Genomic DNA, 27,090 nt, shown 5'->3' with positions numbered 1-27,090 from the left:
ACACTCACCATCAGAACAGCCACAGGACCAAACTCCATCCTCTGTTAAATGAGACAGGAAAATATGTCTGCACTGCCAGATTATGATGTGCTAAGAGGCATGCATATTCTCACACCACAGATCCTATAGTCTTCTTTTTTTTTTTTTCATTATCTTCTCCATTATTTTATAATATCCTGTGCAGTAGCCAGAAATAAAAACTTGACAAGTGTACAAAATAAGTTTGTAACTGCAGACTATAAATACAACTATATATAACTATAATCAGGGCAAAATTTCAGAACGGATTTATGCTGTGAAGTTTTAAATCCTAAAGTCTTTAATCAGCTAATGTAGAAATTTCCTGCCTAGAGCAGCTGTGGTCTCCCTCTTTGGAGATATCCAAAACCTGCCGGGATGTGATCCTGTGTAACATGCTCTGGGTGACCCTGCTTGAGTAGGGGGGTTGGACCAAATTATCTTCAGAGGTCCCTTCCCACCTCAACCATTCTGGGATTCTGGGATTCTGTGAAACCAGGCCTGAGCTTCCTATGCGAGTCCTCTAACCCCACAAGCCAACTGAAACCAAGCTGGACAAATAGCGGGGAGGCAGTCCCACCCACCTCAGGCGGGCATTTTGAGCTCAGGCACAGACGGAGGGGAGCAGTTAGGTGCACCCCAGCTGTCGGAGAGGCTTCTTTGGAGCCTTACACACCACGGAGGCCAAGCACAGGCAGCAACAAGGTTCCTCTGGGTGTGCCCGGGGATTTGCAGAATCACAGAATGACAAAGGTTGGAAAAGACCTCCAAGATCATCTGGTCCAACCATTCCCCTACCACCGATGTCACCCACTAAACCATGTCCCTAAGCACCACGTCCAACCTTTCCTTGAGCACCCCCAGGGACAGTGACTCCACTACCTCCCTGGGCAACCCGCTCCAATGCCTGACTGCTCTTTCTGAGAAGAAACACTTGGAGCTACCACTGCCCCTCTAGTCTGCACCTCCCTCCAGCCCACCGGTGTCCCCACCGACGGTTTGAGGCTCCATTCCCCCAGGGCCATGCCCTTCGTGTCCATCTCTGCCATTTTCCCCTCAGGCTTCACCCTTCTCCCTACGCTTCCCTCAGGGCACGCGTGAGCGCTGACCACGCGTGAGCAGGCGTGCCTGGCCGGCCGAGAGAACCCAGAACTCGGACACACAACCCAGAACTCGGACACACATCTTTATTAGCGCTTCTGAGCTTTATTAGCATTTAAATCTCGCCACTCCGAGGTGCGGGCCGCTCACTGTCCGCCCTGTTTCGCAGCGGGAGGAGGCGGCCCCGCCAGGGGGCGCTGCCCAACCGCCGCCCAGCGGCCGCGGCTCGGCAGCCCCCGCCCGCCAAGGTGAGGCGTTGAGAGGGCGGCGCCCGGGGCCGTGGCCGCCTCCCCTCGGCTCCCTTCGGCGGGCGGGACGCGGAGCCGGAGCCGAGCGGACCCGGAGCGGCTCGGAGCGCCCGGCGAGGAGAAGCCATGAGCCCCGAGGAGAAGCCGCCGCCGCCGCCGCCTCAGGCCGGGCGCTGCCGCGGTGCCCGCCCGCCGCAGCCCCAGCCCCAGCCGCAGCCGCAGCCCCGTCGGGGCGGGCTGCTGTCGGAGATCCGCACGGCCATCCGCAGCGAGCCCTTCCACCTGCGGTACCGCCTCAGCCCCGGCCGCGAGCTGGGCAGGTGGGTGCGGGCTGGGGGGGGTGGAGGTGAAAATCCCTTCTGGCACACGCAGGTGCGGCTGCAGGGGTTAATCCCACGCGGGGAGCGAGTGCTACAGCAAACCTCGCTCTGAACGGGAGATTCCCGGCGTGGCGTTTTGTGTGGAGTCATCTCTGATCAGAGCCGTGCTTGGAGAAGAGCCTGGCGTTATGCTGTGGTTCTGCACCTGTAGTTACGTTAAACGGAGTTAGCTGTGTCTGTCCTAAGGGTTTGTGCTGCTTTGTGCAGTGGCAGAGTGCTTACCGATCTAAACTACCTGCTCTGCTCCAAAATGACAAATGTTTTCATCATCTTCTCTTTAAGTATAGGAGTGAATACGTATATGTATAGCACGTACATGAGTGTGCATTCTTGGTCTCTTAGTTCAATTTCAAATGCTTTCTTACTACATTTTTACTTTAAAAAGTGGGTGCTTCACCCCAAGTGCTTCCATTAAAGAGAAGTTTTTGCTGCTTAGGCATCAAGGCAACCTAAAGGTGGTAAGTGAAAAGTCTTGCTGACCCTCATAGCTGTCTCTTTGTAGGGTGTCTTACTGATAATGCATGCTTAGCAGAAATCACTTTTTCTGTTCATAAACTGTGAAAGTCTCTACTTTTGAGCAGGCTTATCTTTACAGAGGACTTGGATCAGTTAGCAGCCTGGGATGACAGGTTTTTTTCTCAGCCGAAAAGCAGTCCTTGTGCATGCAGTGATTTTTGATCCTACTTTGGTAGCTAAGTTTGCTAAGGAAATTGGTAAGGAAAAGCAGTCTGTGTGCTGTGTGTGTTTGCCCACCCTTTTCCCAGAACCAGGGAAGTAATGTGAGAGCTGAGCTTCAGATAGGGGGTTGAGAATAACACGGTATAAATAGCGTTGAAAGCAGGTAGCAGGGGGAGAGGAGAAAGCAGATCTAGCACCGCTGCTGAGCTCGAGGCAGCTGCACAAACTCCGCAGGTCTGTGTGCTCTTTGGCCTCCAGCATGTGTGTGCCAGCAGCAGCCCTGGCACCTGCTGCCCTTGTCCCCTGTTCTTCCTCACTGATGTGTGGAGGAGGTGGGAAGAGGCAGGGGAAGGTGGGCGAAGGTCGAGGAGCATTGGCCTAAAAAAGTGGGGAGGGAAAGGAGGTGTGGGGGCTGCTGGCCCCTGGTGGCATGGTAGTGGGTTCCTGGGGAGGTATTGGTGGAAGGATCTTAGGTTGGTGTGGGAAGAACCAGGTCATGGTGTCGCAAGGGTGACTTTGGTGCAAAACTGCAGGAAATCAGGCTTCATTGTTTCTATTTGCAGGAAAAATTGCTTTGAGTATATAAGGGTTACGTGCTTCAGAAGGCTGCTGCCTGGTGCAGTGGCTGAGCAGGCATTTGTAAGTAAACCCAAATACAGCTGCTAGAATAAACAGGTTAATTTAGGAAGAATGCTCGAAGTGTGGTTATAGTGGCAACTCTGGAAGGAAAATTAGTTTAAGATGTTTAAGCTGACATAGAAATGGCATTTTTTAATGAAATGTTTTAATAAGTTCTGGGCTGGTCTTCAGAGCCTAATTAATTCTGTTGTTCCCGAATCAGAATGTTCTCAGGTAAATCTTCATTTCAAGTTGCGTGATGTTTGAAATCAAACTTTTTTTGATGCATGTTTTAAGGGTGCCACTTCTAGTCAGCTCACTCTCTTAAATGATTTCAGCTAGGGCTACATTGATATAAGTTAATTTGAAGTATTGTATACTTTGCTGACAACAGGGAAAAAAATTGCCTTTTCCCCTTATCTACACTCAAGCCGTAATTTTACTGTAAAATTAGGAGCAATTTTTTTTTTTTGTGGTGACAGATTTGAAGGATATTTGCAAGTCTACACATGAGTGTGTGAATGTCTAAGCTCCATGTTCCAGAAACACAGCCTCAAACAAAATTTTTCATCACTGGTTTATATTACCTAGAGCTTCTTTAAAGTGTCCGGTGTAATTGTATTCAGATACTTCTCTCCTTTTCCTCTACAAAATATCTCGTAACTGCATACAAAATGCTACTAGACTATTAATTCTTTAGCTCACTGCTGGAGTATTGTGCTCTTTTTTTCCTCTTTTAATTTCAAACAAGCTATGCACGTACTGGTAGCTATAATTTGTGTTCAGAAAATACTCCTGGTTCTAGAGCTGGCTTGGAGAAAGGCATAAACAGCTGGCCTTGCTTTCCTCTCACTAGAACACAGGAGTCTTCTTAAATGATAGCTCTAAAACCAGCAATATTCTGCCAGCAAAATGGATGCAGTGCATCTGTGTAAATGTACATCAAGTGCAATTCAGTCGATTTTCCTCATTCTTAGATTTTTGTTAAAACAGACAAGCTCATTCTCCACCCAGAGCTAAGAATAACAGCTATTTTAATCATCTGGAGAGACTGAACAGAATAATCAAGAAACACTCTTTTTTTTTTCCTTTTTTTTGACTGCGGTTTCATGTGCAGATAACCTATGTATTGATTTTTTTTTTTTTTCCCAAAAATTTTGGCCTGAACTTGCATATTTCTGAGGTAGCCTTCAGGAATTCACTTCTTAGTGGTATATGGTTCTTGTACAGTTCTGTGCATCAGTAAGAATGTGTGCACATGCTGTCGCACTTCTCAGCGGCCGCTTGCAGTTGCACAGCTGGGGGAAACACTTGTAGAACGACGTGACAGAGAAAAGGAGGTGAAAGCAAAGGCTTGCAGGTAGCTGGTTCTGCCATTTGGGAACAAATCGGTGTGAGCTAATTGCTCGTGAGCATCGGAAATGGCATCTCCCCACCCCTTGCTCTTTGGAAACGAAAAATTTAGAAAGAAAATCACACTTTTGGGGGGAAAAAGTTTGCTATGAATTTTGTAAGAAATTGCTTATAGTTTTATGGATCTCGGAAAATTTTTCTCAGCTTTCTGTAAAATAAATAGGTTAATGGGAATTGCTGTTACTCCTTTTATTAGTAACAGTGACAATGTTTAATAGGCCATCTTGAAAATAAGCATTACAGTCAGGTTAGTTCTCTGTTCTTCTGAACCTGTGACAAAGTGAATTGGTATGACATAAATGTTCCTGTTTATCTGATTTGACATTTGATTTGTGATTTGAGGCTTTTCCTTTAAGCCCTGTTGTATGCCAGATGAAATGATGCTAATTCTGTTGGCAATCAGGGAAGGTGACATTGAGCTTCTTTGTACTCAGATGTGATACCTTAAATCAGAATTTCTGATGGAGGCTCTTGTGAAAACAGAGAGCTACTTCTACTTTCCTACTCATGTCTCCCTTAAATGTATTTTTTGTTGTGTTTTGATAACTGATAGCCAGTTTTTACCTTTGGAGATGAACGTTAAACATTTCCTCTCAAAACTGTGCTGCCTTCAACACTATGTTCTCCTTGTTAGCTCTTAATACAGCTAAACTGCTATGGTCTAATACCGTATTAACTACTTAACAGCAGATCTGATTTTTATAAGGAATTCTGAAAAGCATGCTTTTAAGAAAAGCAAAGATGAAGCACGTAGGTGTACTTCTTGGGAAAGCTTGTTTATATCAGTCTTGTCTCTGTCTACTGCACTGTCTCTATCAAAAAGAAAGTGCTTGGAAGTGTACTTGCTTTGGTTGTCCAGTGGACAATGTCTTTGGATCTTTGCTCAGAAATAGTCTCAGCTGTGAACCTAGCAGGCTGCATAGTAATTAGCTCTGTTGGTTATAAATATCAGGTTTGTCAAGTTTGCTCTCTTCTGGGATCGTATTCAGAAAAGGTGAGTTCTGCAGGCGCAGTTACAATGGCTGTAATTACAGGTATAACCACCAAGGGGCTGGGCACGATTCTTAGTCCTGAACAACTAAGAATTAGCATTTGTTGGCTGGCCCCCTGCGTAACCTGTCCTTTTAATCCCATCACCTCGCAGGCTTCTGTCCAGCCCGGCCCAGCACTGCACGCGTGGCCACATGCAGCAGTCCCTCGCGCTCTGGGAATGCTGTCTGATTTCCATTGGGGTCGGCGACATCGGGCTCATTAGGTTTAAGGCACTTGCTTCCAGATTTGGTATGTTGGTCTAAACAACACCGAGCTGCTTGAAGGCTGTATCAGAGAGGTTTAAAACTTTTTGAAGCTACTGTTTCTAGGTGCCTTGCTGGTGCTAGAATTAAAAGCTTTGGACTCAGTGGTAAGGAGGCATGCGTTCGGAAGGGAGCTGAGCAGTCAGAGACTATTCAAGAAAAATAGAGACAGAGGAACCCAGCGGTCCAGATTGTTGGTGTAAATGCTTAGTGTTCACCAGGTTGTAAAATAAAAGACCCTTCAGCAGCAAGCTGTGTTAGTTTCCCAAGTCTTTCTTTTTCTTTTTCTATCAGCATAGCTGTTGCTCTTCTCTCTGCGCAATATTGGTTTTCAAGCCAAAATGCAGCCTCAGCAGGGCTTTTAGCACCTTTGGTGAATGCATAACTTTGTTGCACACGAGTCATACAGATGCAGGTCTTTGGAATAACTTAAAAGCCTTTTCCCTAGCTACACAGGGAAGGTTGCTCTCAATTGTGGTTAGGATTGCAATACTGGAGGGATGTTTATGCTTGTAGCCACGACACTAATCACAAGCTTCCTAGAACTCCACTTGAAAGAAACGCTGGCCTCCCAATATTTTTGGGATCAGGAGCATATAATCTTTGGAACACTTCTGTGTTTCCTGATAAGCTGCCCATGCTATCCACATTTGTTATTTCTTCCAGCATGCTTTTTGATAGATCTCTAGCAGGCATGTAGTTGTTTGTTAGCCTCTTTTCTAGAGGCTTTGGGTGCCTGTTCCTCCCACGGCATGCTGTCTATATTGTTTAAACCATTTTAGAACAATCTTTTGACCACACCTTTCCTACGACTACAGAATCCCGTAATATTTTCACGCACTTGCAAAGCTTCTGTAGAGCATTTTCTTACTGTTTGTCAGCCTTCACATCTGCTGTGCTCTGATCTATACTAATAGTACGGTGCTGCAGATAATGTGCGCTTATGCAAAATATTATTCCCAGAGGAATAACTGTGGCTGCCTCGGTAGTCACAAGTTAGATTATTTTAGTGAGATTGCCTAGCAAATATCCACTTTGTGGGTGCTTATTTGACTTAATTTAGACTGGGCAATTTTGAAACAAATTTCTATTATAAGCGGGCTGACCACAACTCCTTTCAGCAGTCACTTTTCATGGAAAGCAGGCTGCCAATAGGTTAGGAGCTGTGAGAGTGAGAAGTCTGACATGAGCTGAATTAGTTAACTCTGTACGCTTCAGCTTGGACATAAGAGAGGCAAAACCCTTGTAATTGTATTCCAGACCAGATGAGGACTCTAATTTTGGTTTCAGCTACCCTACAATAAGGTAATAAGGAAACAAAATGAGACCCTGCAAGCTATTCCTGCAGCTTTATAAGCATGTTTACATACAAATAAAGATAGTTTTCTTTTAAATTCTTCCCGTACAGGTAAGATCGCTATACTTAAAAGTGTGGGGATTTGTCACGGCATTAGATGATGCATTAATTAACAGACCTTTTCACTCTAAAAATCAGGGTGGTATGAACGGGACTGAGTGGAGCAGGTGGCTTTGGACTCTGCTGCAAGGAAGTTTAGGGCAGGAACTTCAGTCGAAAATGCTGGGGGGGAAAACTTCTGATGTAAGCGCTGCCGTGTGGTTTTAGCTAGGCTGCTGGCGTGGTGCAGCTCATCCGCTGGATGTTCTGTCAGAAACAATGCACGTTAATGTGGGTTAAGCGCTGTGCTCAGTTCTGCGCAGTGTGTGTGTTCACATGTCATTGTTGCAAAAACTGTTCGAATGCCTTATGTTGGCCAAGCTTCTGTGCTTCTTGAAATGTTTCCTGTTCCTTAAACGACGAGACCAAGAATAAAGGATTGAGAACTGTTAAGCAATCAAAACTATAGCTGTTGTCATTGGAGACATAACATGGTGGAAATACAAAGTGACTTTTTTTTTTTAAATGTCCCTAGTAAATAGGGAAGGATCTTGAGCAGTCACTGAATGAAGCTGTTGGCTGCTGTCGCCTTGAATGTAGTGGGAAAACAATAACCGGGCAATTAGTTTGCTGAAGTATAGTCACAGAAAGCATAAACGGCTTGCTCGTGCACCTTTTTACTGGCCTTTTATGAAAGGTTGAGGAGATGGGCTCGATCTTTGTGGGGCCCTTCCAGCTCAAGATATTCTGTGGTGTCTTCATCTTGCTAACTAGTGCAGCTCATTTTTTCTTATACGTTTGAAAGTCAAGTTTCTTAACTGAGGGGTTTTGTTTTTTGTTTGTTTACTCTTAAATCCTTACCTTTAGTGGAGGTTAAGTTACATTCTGGATTGTTATGCTCTTGACTTTTAAGAGTAGGATCTTTGTAGTAGTTCTTTGTAGGATCTCACACTATACTGTGTTTGGGATTTTTGTTGAAAATAGTGGTGATAACACCAATATTTTTAGCTGTTGCTGAGCAGTGCTTACAAAGAGCCAAGGACTTTTCTGCTTCTCATGCTGTCCTGCCAGAAAGCAGGCTGGGGGTGCACAGGAGCTGGGAGGGGACAGAACCAGGACAGCTGACCTAAAGTGACCAAAGGGATGTCCCACACTACATAGCATCGTGCTCGGCGATAAAACTGGGATGAAGGAGGAGGAAGGGGGCGACACTTGGAGTGATGGTGCTTGTCTTCCCAAGAAACTGTTTGTTACACGTGATGAGCCCTGCTTCCTGGGAGGTGGCTGAACACCTGCCTGCCCATGGGAAGGAGCAAATGAATTCCTGGTTTTGCTTTTCTTGTGCGTGGCTTTTGTTTTACCTACTGAACTTCTTTATCTTAGCCCAGGAGTTCTCACACTTTTACCTTTCCAATTCTACCCCCCCCCCCCATCCCACTTGGGATGAGCAAGTGGCTGTGTGGCACTTTGCTGCCTGATAGGGTTAAGCTGCAACAGGATTGTACTAAAGTTTTCACTAAAGGACTTATTTCTAACTTAAAATTCTCCTTTAATTTTAGAGGGAAATTTGCAGTGGTGAAGAAATGTATCCAGAAAGACACCGAAAAAGAGTTTGCAGCAAAATTCATGAGAAAAAGAAGAAAGGGTCAAGACTGTCGGATGGAAATAATCCATGAAATTGCAGTCCTTGAGTTGGCACAATGCAACCTGTGGGTCATTAACTTGCATGAAGTTTATGAAACTGCAACAGAGATGATTTTAGTCCTGGAATAGTAAGTACTAATAATAATTCCTGAATAACCTTCTGCAGTATTTGCTTAAAGTTAATAATGTAAAAATCTTGTGTGTCTATGAATAATATGCAAAACAATTTTACTGTTTGCCTGCTATCTGCTTGAATTAAAAAATAATTGCAGAGAAAATCAGTACTACAGGAAGTTATGTGCAGTCTTTTAACTATAGCACAATATAATACATTTCTCCAATTATGCAGTGTCTTTCAAAGCTGAAACATAATTTCTATAGTTAAAAAAAAAAGTGAAATATGAACTGTGCACAGTCTCTACTTGTGAAAGAAGCAATGAGTATCTGTGAAAGTACTGAAGGTTGTTGCTGGCAGTGACAAAGATGAAGTGAAATCTGTTTTTCTTGGTTTTGAACTTTGAAGTTAATTTGGGATGGGGAATCATTTGAAGACAACTGACAAATATCAGAACTTGTACTCATTTTTCTCAGCTTGATACATCTCTTCATGAATCTCATGCATTAATACAGAGCTAGCACTTGGAGCAGTTTACTTATAGGTATCCTATTGCAGTTAGCACTAGGGAATTTGGTGTTGAAACTTTCCTTCTCTTGGCTGCTCTCTCTGGTTAAACTATTAAGTTTTCCGAACACCAGATCTTTCAGGAAGCATGTAAGCTTAGGACCGCAAGCTCTCCCATACTCAGTGCTTCCAGAATAGTTTGTTCAGTCATGCTGTCTGGCTAACTGCATCTTCTTAATGTGATACAGACAAGAACTTGTCTTTCATGCGCTGGCAAAAGACAAGAGCACTGTATCAGTAAGAGGTTAAAGACCTGTTGAGCAGAAACTCAAGATATATCTCATAGTGCTCCAGTGTTGTCTTGGAGAAAATCAGACTTGCAAGAGAGTATGAGGATTCAGACCTAGAATAGTTTCGTATTTCACCTTCACCTAGAACAGTGGCATTTAACTTGTGACTCTACACTTGTCTTTTGTTTCCCCTGCTTTGAGTTTGTCCAGATGAGATTTTTTTTTTTTACAGCTGTGAATGTTTATCTGCTACCCAGAGACCTTGTTTTTTGTCATCTGGGTTCCAAGAGGTAGCCAAATACTTCTTGGTGTTGAACTCAGTTAAGATCCTGTGAAAGCTCTATGGCTCTAAAATAACTAGGAGAGGAACAGTGAGGCTTGATAGGTCAGAAGTGACTTGACCTGTCTGCTGAAGTAAATCTAGTTCGTACAGGTGTTTTCATTCCTTGATGACAGAAATGAATGGTGAAAAATCTTGTGCCCAAATCTGATGGTGTTCAGAAGTCAAAAGAAACTTTATCTTTGCACTTAAGCGACATGGAATGAGACTGTGTCTGCTAAGGCAAGCTTCCTTCTAGAATACGTTTTTTCCAGCTTCATTGTGCAGTTATGGTATTAGGAATTTATGAGTTGTTCAAGTATTTATTATAATGCAAAAGTGTGACAGAGCTTCTGCAGTTACTGGAGATGAAAAAATACATGTTCTAAACACTAGTAACACAGATCTAATTAGAAAGCAGTTTAAATTTCTGGATAGTGTAGGTATATAATAAGCAGTAGAATTCACAGCTTGCGATGAGCAATGGTTTTTGCACTAATCCTAATGCAGATTGCTAGTTTTCCTTTAGAACTCAGTTCTGTTACAATTACAAAACATTTTTAATCCAAAGTATTAACTAGTAACCAGGTTGTTCCATAATTAGCAGCATTATTGTTTTTATATGCATCAGTCATACCTCGTTACAGATAAATAGCTGTGTGTTGGAGCTGTAAATTACAAAAACGCTCTTTCACTGACTTCAGCAAATATGTCTGGATGCTTCTTTAATGTCAGCATGTTCCAGAGGCATGTTGTAACAAAACAGGTATGAATGTTAGTAAATTTCTGACATTCTGTATGCAGAGGATTAAAGAGCATATCTGGACTGTAAGCTTCTCTAGGGCATTTCAGTTTCTATTAAGCTTGATGGTCTGCGCGGCAGATCTTTATCATGGAAAGCAGAAAAATAAATACTTAATTGTTGCCCACTAACTTTATCTGCTAAGGTTTTGAAGTTCTTCCCTTGATGTAGGATCTGTTGTAAGGGGGGTGGGGTGCTAGTGCTTTGCCTTCATGAGAAGAAATATTAATCATACGGAGGGTTGTCTTTAAAGCAGTATCAGTTTTGACAGAAAGCAAACTTAAAATTGGCTGCTAAGTGTTAATACAAGCTCTGAGCAATGGCAAGCAGTGAGGCATTAGTGTTGGCTTTAACAACAGCAGGATGGCAAGGTTGTATCTATATCCATGCTAACAACACTGACTTGTTGAAGCTTTGTGCCAACAAGCAGCAGAGAGTTTAAGAGCTCGTCTTAAGGGGCAGTATGTAAAGTCTGGAATTATTCTGGAACAGTCTTGTTTCTGTACTTCAGTGAAAATTGAATGAATAAAAATGTTTACTGAAAAACACATAGTGTCTGGGGAAAACCTGACACATTCAGATTTCAAAATTGCTTTTTTCCTTTTAATGTAGCTACTGGGCTCAATATTTATACACAACCTGCATTACTGTTCCTGATTTCTTTTGAAAGAAAGAACTAAGAGTGCATCTGGTGCTTCAGAACTGGTGTCTTGAAGTGGTCATCAGTTTGTTTATACATTTGTGGAAGGAATGGAGGATATTGCAATCAGTGGGTCAGATTTTGGAGAAACATCTTTGTGTAACTTCAAAATCTAGGCCATTATGTGTTCTAAGGAGCTCATGAATTGAATAGTTACCTACCAGCGTCTTGTGTGTGTATATATAGTAGACTTTTGTTATGTGAGCTTTAAGAAAGAAAAAAGTTGTCTTCGCTGTCTTGAGGAGGTGGTTGGGGTTTATTTGATATGCTGCATGAAGTACTTTTTCCACCTCTAGCTATTTGGACCTGGAGAACGTTCCTTCCTGTACTGTCTGGATAATTGTGCTGCTCCAGTGTTTGCACACCGTCTGTTAGAGCGCTTAACGCAGGTATTAGAGATGGCAATCGAATCAAAGCAGGAGCTTCTGTAAAGTTTTAGTGGAAAGCTTCTCAAACTGAGTTGGTTACCTCATGCTCTGCATCTCAGCCCTTAGGCTCCCCAGTCAGAAAGGTTGCGGCAGGGGGGACACGAGTTTGCATTTGGCTGGCAACCAAGAGCTTGAAAGAACAGCCTATGCAGCTTAATGCATATGAATGCTTTCTACCCGTGTGTTCTCTCATCAGGTAGAGACTTAGTTACCTCTGTCTTTGGGCTCGTGGTGTGCAATGGTGTCCTTACACTTGAAAAATTCTCGGAGAATTTGCTTGCATGCTTGCTATCCAGTGGTGTATGCCTCGCTGAGGAAAGGAGGGTGTGAATGTCGTTAGTACTGAGCATGAATATGTGGTCTTGTTACAGCCACCTTGATGGGATGTCCCTGGAATATAAGCTCTGTGTACAGAAAACAAATGAGTTTCCAGTTATCTTCCAAGGGTAACACTTTCAAGATAGCCTTCTGACAGAGCATAAGTGAATTTTTGATCCTTGCAGACTGTTTTTGGTCTCACTCATATTTGACATCAAGAGTATTCTAAGGACTTGTTATCCGAATCTGTGTTCTGAGGATTTGTGCTGCTGAGGCTTATGGAAGACTGTCGCAGTTTCTGATCCATTAAAGTTAGGGGGATTTGAATCTTTTGGATGCACTGAAATAGCTTTGTTCAGCCTTTTTTCTAATGATACGCTCTAACTCTTAACGTATTGTAAGTGCACTTGAAAAAAGTAGGATGTTGAGTTTTGTGCAGTGCATTAGGATGTCCAGAGGAAGATAAGCAGTCTTCACTGAATTTCAAGTCAACATGATTGTAACCATGATTAATGCTCTAGACATTCAACTGATTTTTAGCTCGTTTTTATACTGATAAGCAGTAACAAAGTGTTAGCATGCTTTCACTGATGAACAGCACTTGGATTTCACTTGAATCTATAGAGAAGCTAGTAGTACAACAGTATTGTCATAAATATGGTAATTTCTAAGGAATACTGGTTGCTGCAACTTTTAGGTTTGGAAAGAATTCATACATCTCAAATCTCTCATCTTACCTCTTACACCTGGCTAAGGGAATGTGCACTACAAAAATAATGCATTCTAAACAACACCGAATTTCTGGAAGTTATGCCCCTAAATATTGCCTTTTCCATTTGTTTCAGATTAAGGTGACTTGTTCTAAAGGTTTTGTTGTCCTAAAGACAATTCTTTGCTTTAATCTCCTGTGAAAATTTTCTGTAGAGGTGGGTGGGGTTACACAGCAAAGCAAGTTATTTCATAGTGATTGTTAGAAAAGCAGCAACTTAATTGAAGATGTGCTCTTGAAGGAAAAATGGATAAATTCTAAACACAGGAGAACTCTTGGTCTGCATGGATACTGAAATCATAGTACTGACATGCCCAGAAAACTTTCCTAACAGGTATTTTAATCCCTTCTGTGTGTGTTTTTTTTTTTTTTTTTCTGAAGTGTAGTTGAGGAATGCAAAATACCAGAGTTGAAAATATTTTTAAGTAGCTTGGCAAAATTTGGCATGGATGTACAGGAGAATCTTTTTGGAGTTCGTTTTGACATTGTACTTTCAACCACTTGTGACTGAGTTGGCTCATAGTCAGCTGACTGTTTTGCTTAAGGGAATCAGTTCAGCTCACTCCACAGCAACAATACACAAAACAGTCTTGCAGTAACAAATTTCTCTGTGCTCTTCTAAAGGGTCACTAATTATTTATTTGAATGTGGCAATTCTGGGATGGAGTGAATTGTCTGGAAGGAGTTGCTCTGTCTACATCCTAAATAGAGCAGTTGATCAAAAAATAAATGAAACATTGCATTTGAAATCACTTTTCCATGTGCAAGTCCTTTGTAAAGCTAAATATATTTGTCTACAGCTGTGCTTCCTAAGTCATGAAGTGGGTGTGTATGTCTAAGGGCTGTATTTGTTTGTCTCACTTTTAAAGATGATGATGAACCGAAGCATCTTCAGAAGTACCACAGGTTACTTAAATACCTTTCAGAAATAAATAAAAATCTGAATCCAGGGTTTTCTTCTCTCCTGCTAGTGCTGTCTTTTGATTTCAATGAAGGGATGTTCTGTGCTTCGACTCCGATTGCCTTGACTTTTAAGCAGTGCAATTCAGGATTCTTTAAGTGTCATGTTAAAATTCCAGGTAGCTTACATTTTAGCTTGCTATGTCGGTGTTCTTATTTGTTCATGAGCATAACTTAATTTTGTCATGACCAGCAAGCAGACATACAGAAAATAGGGCCTTATAAGGCCCCCTCCCTTTGCTGATTTTCAGCCGTGTTTATTTTTTAAAAAGTGATCCCTGATTGACAACAACTGTTTGGAGGGATAATTCCTACTTCATTTGTAGATTTAAACAGAAGTACTGCTTTGCTTTTTTCAAGTGGCAAAGAGTTGCTGCTGTAATAAAATATATAGTAGTTTTAGTCGTAGATTTTATCACTGTGTATGCATTATAATTTATGCTACAAGGGATTAAATCAGTCTTCCAAGTAGCATATTATGACATTCTTAAAACAGAATGTGTTGTTTATTAATTACAGTAGACAATATTCTATGCCCATCTTGAAGTTCCAAGTGATAGTACTTTTAAAAAGGAATTTTATTTAGAATGTTAGAATAAATTACCTAAATCCCATCCAAAGCTAAAATATTACTGCCTTTCTTCTTGAACTAAATAAAAGTGTACTGAAGAAATACGTGATGAAGAGTGTCCAGAATACGCATTTGTAGGGGAATCAGAGCATTAATGCTCACTTGATTGAAAACTCATTTTATTCTTTAGCTCCATGATCTTTGATACAGGATAGAGAAAAAACGAAATGGACTTCTCCTTTTGAGGAATGAAACAAACAACAACAACAACAAAAACTTGGTTTAATAAAGCAAATCATACTGTTTTACCAGTTAACCAGCATAAAATACAGGAGTAGAAAACTTTAGAAAATGTTGAGATGTAAGCATCTTCTAAATTATTTTTTCTTGCAAGATGATCTGCAGGGCAAATTTTAAATAACAGCAGTCAAACTATCTGGGAAGGTTTAAAAAATAATAATTGTAAATCATGTAAATCAAAATTCACGTTGAATATTCCTCTGTCTTCTGGATGGCCTCGGTGGTAAAATTTAAAAAAGAGCAAGATGATGCAGACGAGATGGTTATGCATCAGTGAAGATTCACACTTGTGCAGAGCTAGGTTGGGCATGTCACCATGTGGGGTAACTGGAGAAGACTGTCCTCGGGGGTTTCACCGTCTTTCGCTAAGGGGTGATTGTAGAATTCCATGTGAAACAGAAAATGTGTGCGTGTTAATTTCATTTGTATGTTGATAAGCAGTAATCCAGCAATCCATATACGAGTTGGCCCCATTCTGATGTTCTTATGCCCCTACTGGTTTTAGGATGGAGCATCTGCTATGCGTATTGTACTTCTGATGCTGCAGGGTCATGTTGTAAGGCATCTCTAGAGTCATTGCTGTACAGAGATGGTCCTATGTGTGGCTTTGGACTACTTTAAAATCGCTTTATTATTCATCTGTAGTGGTTTTCATATTTTTCCTTTTGCTTTGTTTTTTATTTCAATGCATAAACAAAAGATAAGGAATCAAGCTCTGAGAGCTAAAACTTTCAGAAGTATTTTTAGATGAAAGCCGTTCAGAAACTTAAAGCATTCCTGCACCCCAGAGACTTCACAAACAATTATAAACTTTACATTTAGTCTTTTTTGAGTGTGTGCAAAGTCTTTGGAGGAGGATTGAAGGTGGGGCTATTTTACATTGTGTTTGCAAAGGCTTGCTTCGGTCAAATTTCCATGTAGCTTAGTAGGAATGGCAAAAGGCATATCTTTTATGTTAAACACTGCCCTTAAACAAATGTAGCATTCATCTCAAAGCATAGTCACTGTTTCCAAAATAGGCCCAAGAGTTTCTGTAGTATTTGTGTTGTCTAACCTAAATGAATGAGATCTCTGCTTTTCTTGAAAGCTGCCGTACTGCATGCAAGCCTTCCTAGGCTGCTAGAGCTTGCCAAACGTTTAATAACTGAAAATACCCCTACTGGATAATACCGCCTGCTGATCTTTATTATGCTGAATAAAATGGTGCAAGTAGAGCAAAATGGGGACTATAGCTTTGTCTTTGAAATAGTAACATTCATGCTGTTCCATAGTGCCGCTGGAGGTGAAATCTTTGACCAGTGTGTTGCTGAAAGAGAGGAAGCCTTCAAAGAAAAAGACGTTAAGCGACTTATGAAGCAGATCCTGGAAGGAGTTTCATTCTTGCACAGAAACAATGTAGTTCATCTTGACCTAAAGGTAAGAGTGTTGCCCTATTTTTTTTTTTCTTAATTTTTTTTTTTAAGTTCTGGCTTCCTTGCTGGTCATGTATCATACTAATGCTAACTTATAATTAACACGATTTATATCTAGATATTCCTCAAATGATAAATTTCAACCTTTTGGGTTGTAGTATTAGGCACTAGGTTTGCAAGTCTTTTAGAGAGCTTCTATGATTATATCAAATACAAAATCTGAGTGAAATGTGGATTTGCATTGTACCTTAATTTGGAAATGTGTGCTTTGGATAAGACCTGACTCATTTTTAAAGTGCAATAAAAATGTCTGAGTATTATTTAGTCCTTTAAGAATAGGGCTGTGTTTTGTGTTGAGTTGAGTTTTAATGAAGCAGAAGTGTGGCAGAGACACTGGTAATATAATGTGTAATATTTCAGAATAAAGTGTTCATACAGGACTAATAAACAGTATATTAATTTGTTGAGGATGTTTATAGCATTTCAGTAGTTTTCTGAAAAAATGCTGTGTAACTTAATTTACATGTTTGTCATTTACTACCAAACACTTTGCAAATGTGACAAGAAAAGTATGGTTGCTGTCATAAGAAATCCAGAGTAGCGCTTATGGTTAAGAAGGGAGTTGTAACGGGGATCCAGAAAATGATCGTCTTCCATTTGTAGCAAGCTGCAATTAGTTTTATTCAGCTTGCATCCATGTTCTCGTATGAAAGAATGCAATTTTATCTCGTTTTGAAGTTGAATTAGTTTTCTAAGCAAGATAGTATTAAAAGCATCTTGCATTAAAATTTTCAAATTTTTTTCTAATTTTTTTCTGGTCAGCTGGGTATCTGATCTGAAATGCATTGTTCTTTATTCTACTGCAGTACTTAATAGTGAACGTACACTACAGTGCTGATTACAGCTTGCAGACTGGCAGCTTTCTCAAAGCTCAGAGAAAAGCTTCCTTAAACTCTTTCCGTCTGATCTGAAAACTGATGTAAAATTGAGCATCTTTGGTTCACTGATTGAAACATCCAGCATTGCTTTGCTAGCTTATAAAACTTGATTGGTTGGGTGCTTGTTTTGGTGACATACTTATTATCTCATTGGGCTCAAACTGTTTTTTATTGTATGGTCTGGCTGATGCTGCTTTCCCTAGTGTCTTACAGCAGTAAGGAATTTACTAAACACTAAATTTTGCAGGGTGGCATTTGGAAGACTTGTGCAAAGCGTACCGCTGGTAAGCGGTGCATCTGTCTATATCAAAAAGCTTACAAACACTTGCTGAAACGCTTCCTTTGTGCTATCAGTTCCATATTTGGGTCTGTAAAGGTTTGCCTTTCATTTGTCTAGTACAGATGCATTTAGAAAGCCCCTCTAGCCTTGCTGCAAAACCTTTCAAATAAGACTAAACACTGCAGGAAAAAAAAAGGGTATTTTGATGTGGCTTAGTAGGGTTGGCACACAATTATCTTTCCAAAAGTGTGTTTATTGTGAAAGATTGTTGAAACCTGGTGTGTTTTTAATAGCAAAATACAATAATGTAATCCACTTTTGACTTGGAGAAAGAGCAAATACAATGCTACTGTTGAATGACATTTAATTTACATTCAGTATTGTGTTGATCCTGTTTAATTTGCAGGGTGTAGATTGTAGTTGGGAGTCTTTCATCTCCTCTTAATAGCATATAAAAGCTGCAGAGTAAGAGAAGCTTCCTTTTTTCATCGGCTGTTTGACTTGAACTTGGATTGGAGTTTGGTAAAGTTTAAAGGGGTTTAGGAATGGAAGAGAACTTAAAATAATAATAATAATAATAATAATAAAAAGTTGGGGTAGTTGAGGAAGGACTAGCTGCTGCTTGTCTGCAATGGAGATGGGTAGAGCTCTGCGCTGCCCTGGACTCTTGGAGAATGGCCACCCCAAGCAGCCTCTTGGGTATACTCTCCTCTGGTATGTATTACTAGGGCTATCGAACAGACACCTTGTCCCCTTTCTGTTATTCTCAAGATGTTGCGTACAGTGAGGACAGCTAGCAAAATCATTATTTGAAATTGGTTTGGGTGTTACTTTACACCAATATTCAGAAAGTGAACTAATGCAATTATTAAAGAATGAGACTGTTAGAAAAACATTACAGATTAGCTTTCTCATCTTGAGTATTCCAGTGGGATTAAGATTGAAAGTTTATTATACAGAAGTATAGTGTTAATAGAAGTGTAGTATTTCTTATCTAAAGGAACACCAATGAGACTAAGAAGGGTTAAAAATTCTAACTTCATAAGTCAAAAGAACAGTTTAATTTGGAGTTCAAATTTCTATAACAAAAAGGGCACAGCTGTTTGTTTTTTGGCAGGTATAGAGTATCTAGGATCTATGGAACCTCTCTTGATTATAGCCTTACTTCTCAATTTATGGGACGTGTATTGATTTTCTTGTGGAATAAGTGCAGTGCCGCTCTAATAAGTCTATTCTTTAGCCACTGTTGCTGTGGGTTTTTTTGTTTGTTTTTTGTTTTTTGTTTTTTTTTTTAACTGGAACACGTTGACCAAAAAAACGCAATCCCCAAGCAAATTCTATTCTACTTAAAGATATTTGAGTCCTTAAACTTTTTCTTAGTGCAAACTGATCAGCTTACTTTAGTATTTTTATACAGCATAGCCAGGGCATTCCAGCTAGTCTGTTCTTCCTGTTTCTAACCTATTATTCCTTGGATAATTCTTGTCTTGTCTTCTAGGGATCAGATTTTTTTTTTTTCCAGTATTTGTCCTGGTTTCAGGTAGGACAGAGTTAATTTTCCTCCTAGTAGCTGGTAGGGTGCTATGTTTTGGATTAGGATGAGAAGAGCGCTGATAACATCCTGATGTTTTAATTGTTGTAGAGCAGTGCTTACACCAAGCCAAGGACTTTTCAGCCTCTCTCTGTCCTGCTAGCGAGCAGGCTAGGGATGCAGCAGGAGCTGGGAGGAGACAGACCCAGGACAGCTGACCCAAACTGGCCAAAGGGGTATTCCATACCATCTGGCGTCATGCTGAACAATATATAGGGGTGGCTAGCCGGGGTGGAGGGGGGGCCGGCTGCTCGGGGATAGGCTGGGCATCGGTCAGCAGGTGGTGAGCAATTGCATTGTGCATCACTTGTTTCGTACACATTATTAGTAGTAGTACCATTATCATTATTATTATTGTTGTTGTTATTCTTTTCCCTTTCTTAATAAACTGTCTTTATCTCAACTCACAGGCTTCACTTTCCCGTTTCTCTCCCCCATCCCAGAGAGGGAGGGGGGAGGGTGAGCAAACGGCTGTATGGTGTTTAGCTGCCGGCTGGGTTAAACCACAACAGTATTGTAAAATTAGATGCCTAGCTTCATTAATGTTACAGGTTAAGGTGAGGCATTGATTAGCTTAAAAAGATGAACATTATTAGGCATTCTTAGTCATGCTCTTCTGGAAACCAATTAAAGTTACAAGAAATATTAGGGCCAAAGGCTCACAGAGACCTCTAGAATAATGAGAAATGTGCAATATATGGATTTTGCCATTATAGCATCAGTTTACAAGATTTCAAAACCGGCTTGCAAGGTGTAGGGTTACAGGGTGTCCATTTTACTAAGTATACTTATTCTGCAAGTTGCACAGATAATTTATAAGTTGCTAGATGAGAACAGATCTTTGTATATATAGTCTTATTTTGGCCTTTGCACTGAAGTTCAGAGCATCGGGAAAGCTAATTCAGTGCTAACATGACATTGGGCTAGACTCATGTGGCCATGTAATGTGGTTTCTTTCTACATGCCAATCTAGTTGCGTACATCCATTCAGATGGTCCATTTAGTCAGAAACTTTTCATATGTTTTTGTTCAGTGTACATCATACAAGGATCTAAACTGGAACCTTACAGTCTCTGCAGTAGAGAAGATTTTTAAATGTTGGTATCTGACTTTTTTTTCAGACATTTCATTAACACTAGATGGCAAGAGTGAAAGGCCCTTTTCAAAATGTCTAGCAGGAGAGCCTCTGGCTTGGGCATCTCTGGTCTTTGCAGACAAATCAACATATGGTAATCCTAGATATATTAATTACAGCAGTGCAAAACCCGAAGAAAAACAGCTTTATAGATAGAGGAAAATGATCTTCCTTTTATTAAAGCTTTAGAGTAACTGTGTCAGGCTGACAGAAAGGGTAAATCCAGAGCTACAGCTTCTTTAAGGTTTCATGCTGATGTTTGGACTGTCACTTTATTTTAACCCCATAGTAATTCCTTAGAAGAAGAAAATGAATGTTATTTCTAGGGTTATGACTCAATTTGTACTATAGACAGTTCTGTCTCAATAAGCGTGTAAAAACGGTCGATTTAAAAACTTCTGTCAACTATGTTACCTACTAAAACATTATAAAACAGGGCTTAAGGGTTTCAAGAAATGTTGCCATTAAATTGTTCCTCATTTAAATATAGAGAAGAAATGCTTTTCTTGTGCTTTCTCTTTGTCTCTTCAGAAAGTAACTAAATTTCCCACTGGGAAGAACATCTGAGAAGTTAATTAGGAAGGCATGGTCAGCTTTTGGGGATGTTTGCTTTTCTAATACAAATACAAAATAACAAATGTGAACTATAAAGCATATGGTAACATGCAGCTCCAAAAGCTGGTGGCTTTGTATGGCCACCAGATCCCAATTTGTAAGCAAAAAAATAGGCTGTTTTAAATACTTACATTCACAAACAGAAAATATATAGATAACATCATGGAGTTCGTTTTAAATACTGTGGCTAAACTTTGTGGGAATTAAAGAACTGGACTATATTCAGGTCTTGCAACAGGAAGAACTGTCTCGAGATCATAGAATCATTCAGGTTGGAAAAGACCTCTAAGATCATCTAGTCCAACCCTCAGAGATCTCAAAATGTTCTTCTACAGTTTTATTTGTCTGTTCAAGAGGAGGAGTGTTAATGTGAAAACATGCCTTCGCGATTGACATGGGAATGAAGAGAGAGCAACTGAGTGAATAGAAGTACAAATGTTGGTGTTAATCCAGCTGGGACTACCCCTCAGTGGTTCTTCTTTTGCTCTCTTCCCTTTTCAACCACCCCTAATACGTGGCAATACAAGTTCTCAGTAAATAAACCTTCACCATTTTCATGGAAGTCAGGCTCTCCAGAGGCATGAACACTGTGAACTGTCAGTGTTCCTGTCTGGTTGGAGAAGTTAATGACAGAGCTCAATGTGAGCATTTGTCCGTGGCAGGGAAACATGGACTTTCTTGGCAAGGATACGCTTCAGTTGCAAAAATCGAAGACCTGTTGTCTCAGGTTTGTTTTCAGATTTATTTATTTTTTTTTAAACTGAGCTATCATTCAAGATAGAAGGTAGGGAACTTCTGAATGATCACAATGTTTGTTCTGAAGGATGACAGCCAAGATCTAGTGACGTCAGAGCAAACAAGTTTATCCAAAGGTGATGCTCTCAAAACCTGTTTTTCAGGCTGCCCTATTTTTTTTTAACTGTTCTTCAGTTAGTATTCTGTAATACAATTGTTTGTAGTTTGAACAAGATTGAGGTCAATTGCAACAGACTTTCTTTAAACAGGTGTAGTCAAAATAGTTTTGTGTATTCAGGTTTTTTAAATGATTGGGTAGTTTTGGACACCCTCCAACAAGAGGTATTTTACACCATCTGTTGGAAGGAAGCAAGGAGAGAAGTGAGGGGGAAGAAAGGTGGTCTGAAGGACTAAAGGCACAAATGTGGAGATCTTCATATCCTATTGTTAAATGGTAGCTACCAGCATGTCTCTTGTGTGAGCTCCAAGCTAAGAAAGGTAGGTGCTTGGTTTGCGGTTATAAACTGGAAATCCTGCTACTGCTTCGAGCCTATGTGTCTCTTCAAGCTCACACTCAGTTAAAAATAATAATAACAAAAAAAATCCAGTGTACTGTACATGTAATGAAATGTATTGATGTTGCTCATGATCTGAAATAATTACGCAATGTTATGGTGTCACAGATATTAGATTTGGGTGATCTTGAAGGTCTTCTTGCTTTGTTTTGCAGCCCCAAAACATTCTACTAACCAGTAAGTCTCCTCTGGGAGACATAAAGATAGTAGATTTTGGCCTTTCCAGAATAATGAAGAGCAGTGAAGAACTAAGAGAAATTATGGGAACTCCAGAATACGTAGGTAAGCTGTTACCACAACATTGAGGTAGCCTTGAGAAGGGAACTTCAGCAATGGGGAGTTACGAAAAATTTTCTCAAAATTTTTTTGAATGCCAGACTGGCTGCGTAGTTACGGTGTCAAAAGATTGTGTTATTACTTGGATGTGGTACTGCTGTAAAAGCTGAAATGCCAGTTAAATGCCAGTTGTGTGCTTGTGCTGATGAGTACTCGCTTAGAGGATTCTGAGCAGTGATAACAAGCATTACTTGGATTAGAGGTTGAAAGGGATATGCTCTTACTGAGTACAGTATTTTAGCTTGGTGAGGTTTGTATCAGTTTCATTTAAAAATAAATAAATTATTCCAGGCCTTGAAAATCTGCTCGAAATTATCTTTGATAAGTTGTGTAGTATATTCTTTATGGGTCCAAGTTTTCATGATGGAATATGGAATATTGGATATTGAAATTATTTTTCAATAAATTTTGTATAGAGCTTCCTCTATTAGTACAGAGACTGGCCTTGCTTCTGAAGATAGCAATAAAAAGCAAACAGTTTTTTTAACTTAAAACTAACCAACAATAGTAATCATTTAAATAACTTGAGTAGAGACATCTATTTCCAAAGACTGTCATGATTCAAGTGGCTTATATTAAATTTAACCACATGCCTATTTTTGCACTGTATAGCTACAATATCATGTCTGCATATGAAAAAAAAAATAATGCTTTTTTCCATCAAATAGCTCCTGAAATTCTGAGTTATGACCCAATCAGTACAGCAACCGATATGTGGTAAGTTGAACAAATTAATGATCATCATAACTTTATTGAGAAGTTTATATATATAACAACAACAACAAAAATAAACTTTTTGGTTTTTACTGTCAATTTAGGAGCATTGGAGTACTGGCATATGTTATGCTAACAGGGATATCGCCTTTCTTAGGGGATGATAAACAAGAAACATTCTTAAATATATCTCAAATGAACGTAAGTTACTCTGGAGAAGACTTTGACCTCATATCAGAGTCTGCTGTGGATTTCATCAAAACTTTGCTGGTTAAGAAACCCGAGTAAGTAAAACAGACAATTGAATATAATAATATGTTGGACCAGATCTGTTTTAAATATAGATGCATGCTTGCATTTTCCTCTTTAAAGTATAAGGGAACTTTGATTATTCATATTTCATTATGTACTATTATTTTCATGTACATGAAAAGAGAAGTTCTCCATTTTCCTTCTGACTTGCATGTTCTGAATGTGTCCGACTGTTAGTAACTAAACCAGAAATTCATGTCAGAAAATTGTAAATGAAGTATAACTTGTGGTACAGTATACTGGCTTTCTGTACATGTACCTTGTTGGTGTCTTTTAAATGAGCTGTGCGTTATGCCTTCTAGTCTTGGTGAGTTGGTAGAGTACCTTACTCTTCCTACTTCATTATTTTGCTTTTCTCAGTGGGAGGCAAATTGGAAATTTCAGCTCTCAAAACAGGAAATGCTTCCTGTGCAACTTCCGCGATTTTTCCTGTTGGTGTATCAACCATTGAAATTGTCTCCTTTTTCTTGTGTGTTTTCTCTTTTTTTTGTGGAAATATTTGAATGTTCGGATGGGATCACTTTCATACTTTAAACAAAAATCTGTGACAGTTGTTCAGAAATACAGTAAACTGTGATATTTAAGGATCTATGAATTCCTTTACTTTAAATATTAACAGTTCATCATCTTGGACTGCTGTTGGGCTTTTTAGGTAAAAAGTAACCACCAGCACACTTATATTAGTAGTTCTATCGGTCCAGTACAGTCATATCCTTGGAGAAAAATTGTATGAATCTCTTACATGAGGCATTAGATTTCAAGTTCCCTTGGACATTTCTTTTAACGCTTTCCTTCCTCTGCAGGGAACGGGCAACTGCTGAGGAATGTCTTCAACATCCATGGTTAGAACAAAGTGATGAACCTATTTCCAGGGCCTGGAATGAGAGTGCAGGAGGGGAGAGCAGCAATGTCACCCAGCAAGATGCAGATTCTGCCTCTGAAAAATCTGTTGATGTTGAGAAAACCGAGGAGGAAGAATCAATAGTGACAGAAGAACTAATTGTAGTGGCTTCATATACACTGGGACAATGTAGGCAGTCAGAAAAAGAAAAAGCAACTGAGCAGAAAGCCATTTCCAAACGATTTAAATTTGAGGAACCATTGCTGCAAGAAATACCAGGAGAATTCATTTACTGAACTGTGTGGCGCTTCATAGCTATAACTGGAAGGAAGTGTTTTCTGCTAAACAAAAATACCCTAGCCAAGGGAATCTCTGATATGCAGTAAATGTTCTAGATAAAAGAAATGTTGATAGGTGGCATCTAAGGAAAATGTGCCAAGTTTTTAATTTTATGGAACAGATAAAACAAGATTTCAAGTGGCTGACAGGAATTTAATGAAGATAAAAGCTTATTTTTTGTTTGCAATTTTTGTTTCTTATTTTTTTTGTCTCTGAGTAGCAGACAAATTTTGTTAATTGTTCTAATGTTCTGGAGAAGTTGACATAGCAGGTGTTTCAGTAACAGATGTCAAGAGGAGTATATTTTAGGACATGTTTTGTCATTGAAAGTAAATACATAATGCTGGGTTTTCCTCAAACACCTTTTAGCACTCCTGACTTCAGTGGAACTATCTGCTGATCTTAAAGTGTATGAGAGAATTTGACTGACTGGTTTGACATACAGATTTCAAAGCTATGCTCTGTGTAGATTTCTTTGTTTTCATCAAGTCCAAAGACTCAGACTTATTTGGTGTATAGCCAAACAGTGAGCTGGGTTCCTCTAGCAAGAGATGCATATGTCCCACAGGTAAAGAAATCTTAGCAGTGAACAATTCCAGATACAGTGGTGATGATTTTATTTATTTGGGAGAGTACAGTAAAATCCTGCTCTGGAGAGTGATAAATGTACTTGTCAGTCAGTCTCGAGAACCAGCAGAGACTGTTCCCTTTCCCTCCTGTATTGGGCTGGATGCACTAACAGCACAGCTTAGTGTATCTGCACAGTGTTGATGCGTGGGCAAAAAAGAAAGCGACACAGGGTCTGATGTAGCTCTGCTGGAGTTACTGAACTTCTCTCCACTGACTTCAACATGTTAGATCAGACGGTTTATCAGACTTACGATAAATCAGCCCTTGATTTCCCCCCACCCTGCGAACTCAGCTTGGGTTTTGCTGGGAGCATGAGGTCATTGCTGCCTTCTTTCTGTTCCTTTAACAGCTGCTTCAAGGAAGAAAGAAGCATCCTTAGGCTAAATTGCAAACCTTGCTCAGTGTAACTATCAGAGGAAGCAGTATCTTCTTCCTGATCTGAAACAACAAAGCACAACTCATACCTCATGCTTCCCAGTCGCTCTCCCTTAGACACTTGGAAAAACTGCATGTGTATGATGGGGCAGAGTGGGATTAGGGAGCTGCGTGGATGGGTCAGTTCTCAGTGGACACGGTCCCTCAGAGGGTAAAGCTGGGACCAACCAGGCATCAAAGTTGACAGGGTTTTGCAATGCAGAAGTCTGAGGATCTTGGACTGAGTCCTAGTTTTCTAAGAAATCTTTAATATCGTTGCTGTTCCAAAGTTTATTTTTTATGTAATTGAAGTTTAGTACTATTATATTGCATACTGTTAACTATTCAACTATTTATTTGGTTTCCTATGCTGTTCCTTTATAATAAACCCTGACAAAAGTTTTCTTGCTATAAAATAATGAATAGAAACTCCTAAGCTAGTTTTCCCTTTTTTTTTCCTTCTGTGTTGCCACAGACTTTCATTTCTAATGTACTGGGAATGTTCTCTTTCTAGTGAACAGGATTTTTTATGTTAGTGTTACAGCTCCTTCACACAAAAGGTAAACAGTATTAATAACAAAAACAGTAGTGTGGGGATCTGATTAGTATTGCTGTAAGGGTGGGAGAAAAAGCACCCGTAAAGAAGAAATCTGAACAAAAAGCACTGTCAAACTGAGTGCAGCAATGTGAATTTTTCCGTAACACCAGGGGGCTGGTTGCCTTTGCTCTTAGCCACATCAGGAAAAACAGCGCCTAAGTTAAACTATCAGGCTTCTTCCCCTATGGAATTACATGCTGAATGTTCATGTAGGTAGGGCAACATCTTGCTCCTCGAAGACCTTTAAGAAGGCATCCAATAGTCAAGAATTGAGCTTGGATGTAATTTATATTGCAAAGCAGAGATGCCTTACATACTTTGGAGAAATTCGACATTTCCTGTTGTTTTTCTTTAACCTCCTGTAGATAGCTTCTCACTACTGTGCAAATTTTCTTTGATATCTGTGGCTGCTGATTAGTAGAAGTCAAACAAGACTCTGAGCTAAGAGGGTACTTGTGTTACCTGGGCATTTCTGGCGGGAAATGGTAGCTGCGGTGCTGCGTGCTTGCGGCCCCTGCCCTACCTCCACTGCTGATCTTTCAGATGTTTTAAGCAAGACAGTACTCTTCATTTCTTCTACTGCTTAGTCAGTGGTCTGGGGGGCGATATGTCTTGCTATTCATCTGCCAGTGCAACTCTGACTCTTCCACATCCATGCTTCCTTGCTTTCACAAAGCTGAGCAAAGCTCTGAGATGGGGGCACGTTCACATTCCCCCCCCCCTTACAAATCTAATTTCTGTTGCCGCATCTATCA

General features: G+C 40.2%; 1 protein-coding gene across 1 annotated transcript; it reads left to right on the top strand.

Moving 5' to 3' along the window:
• Nucleotides 1-1,392: 1,392 nt before the first annotated feature.
• STK17A (serine/threonine kinase 17a) lies at nucleotides 1,393-26,173 on the top strand. The gene is made up of 7 exons (XM_035552405.1): nucleotides 1,393-1,687; nucleotides 8,707-8,919; nucleotides 16,142-16,286; nucleotides 22,307-22,433; nucleotides 23,156-23,204; nucleotides 23,306-23,485; nucleotides 24,317-26,173. Exons 1-7 carry the CDS (start codon nucleotides 1,494-1,496, stop codon nucleotides 24,648-24,650), a joined length of 1,242 nt encoding a protein of 413 aa, XP_035408298.1. The 5' UTR covers nucleotides 1,393-1,493; the 3' UTR covers nucleotides 24,651-26,173.
• The last annotated feature ends 917 nt before the right edge of the window (nucleotides 26,174-27,090 follow it).

The sequence above is a fragment of the Cygnus atratus genome, chromosome 2 (assembly GCF_013377495.2).
Source record: "Cygnus atratus isolate AKBS03 ecotype Queensland, Australia chromosome 2, CAtr_DNAZoo_HiC_assembly, whole genome shotgun sequence".
Classification (NCBI taxonomy): Eukaryota; Metazoa; Chordata; class Aves; order Anseriformes; family Anatidae; genus Cygnus; species Cygnus atratus.
The sequence above is the reverse complement of the archived record's forward strand: the minus strand, read 5'-3'. Positions and strand labels throughout refer to the sequence as shown.

Coding starts and splice junctions, on each gene's coding strand:
- STK17A (XM_035552405.1), top strand. CDS start 1,494: ATGAGCCCCGAGGAGAAGCCGCCGCCGCCGCCGCCTCAGGCCGGGCGC. Junction 16,287..22,306: donor TAGTTCATCTTGACCTAAAG/GTAAGAGTGTTG, acceptor TTTGTTTTGCAG/CCCCAAAACATTCTACTAAC. Junction 23,486..24,316: donor TTGCTGGTTAAGAAACCCGA/GTAAGTAAAACA, acceptor CTTCCTCTGCAG/GGAACGGGCAACTGCTGAGG.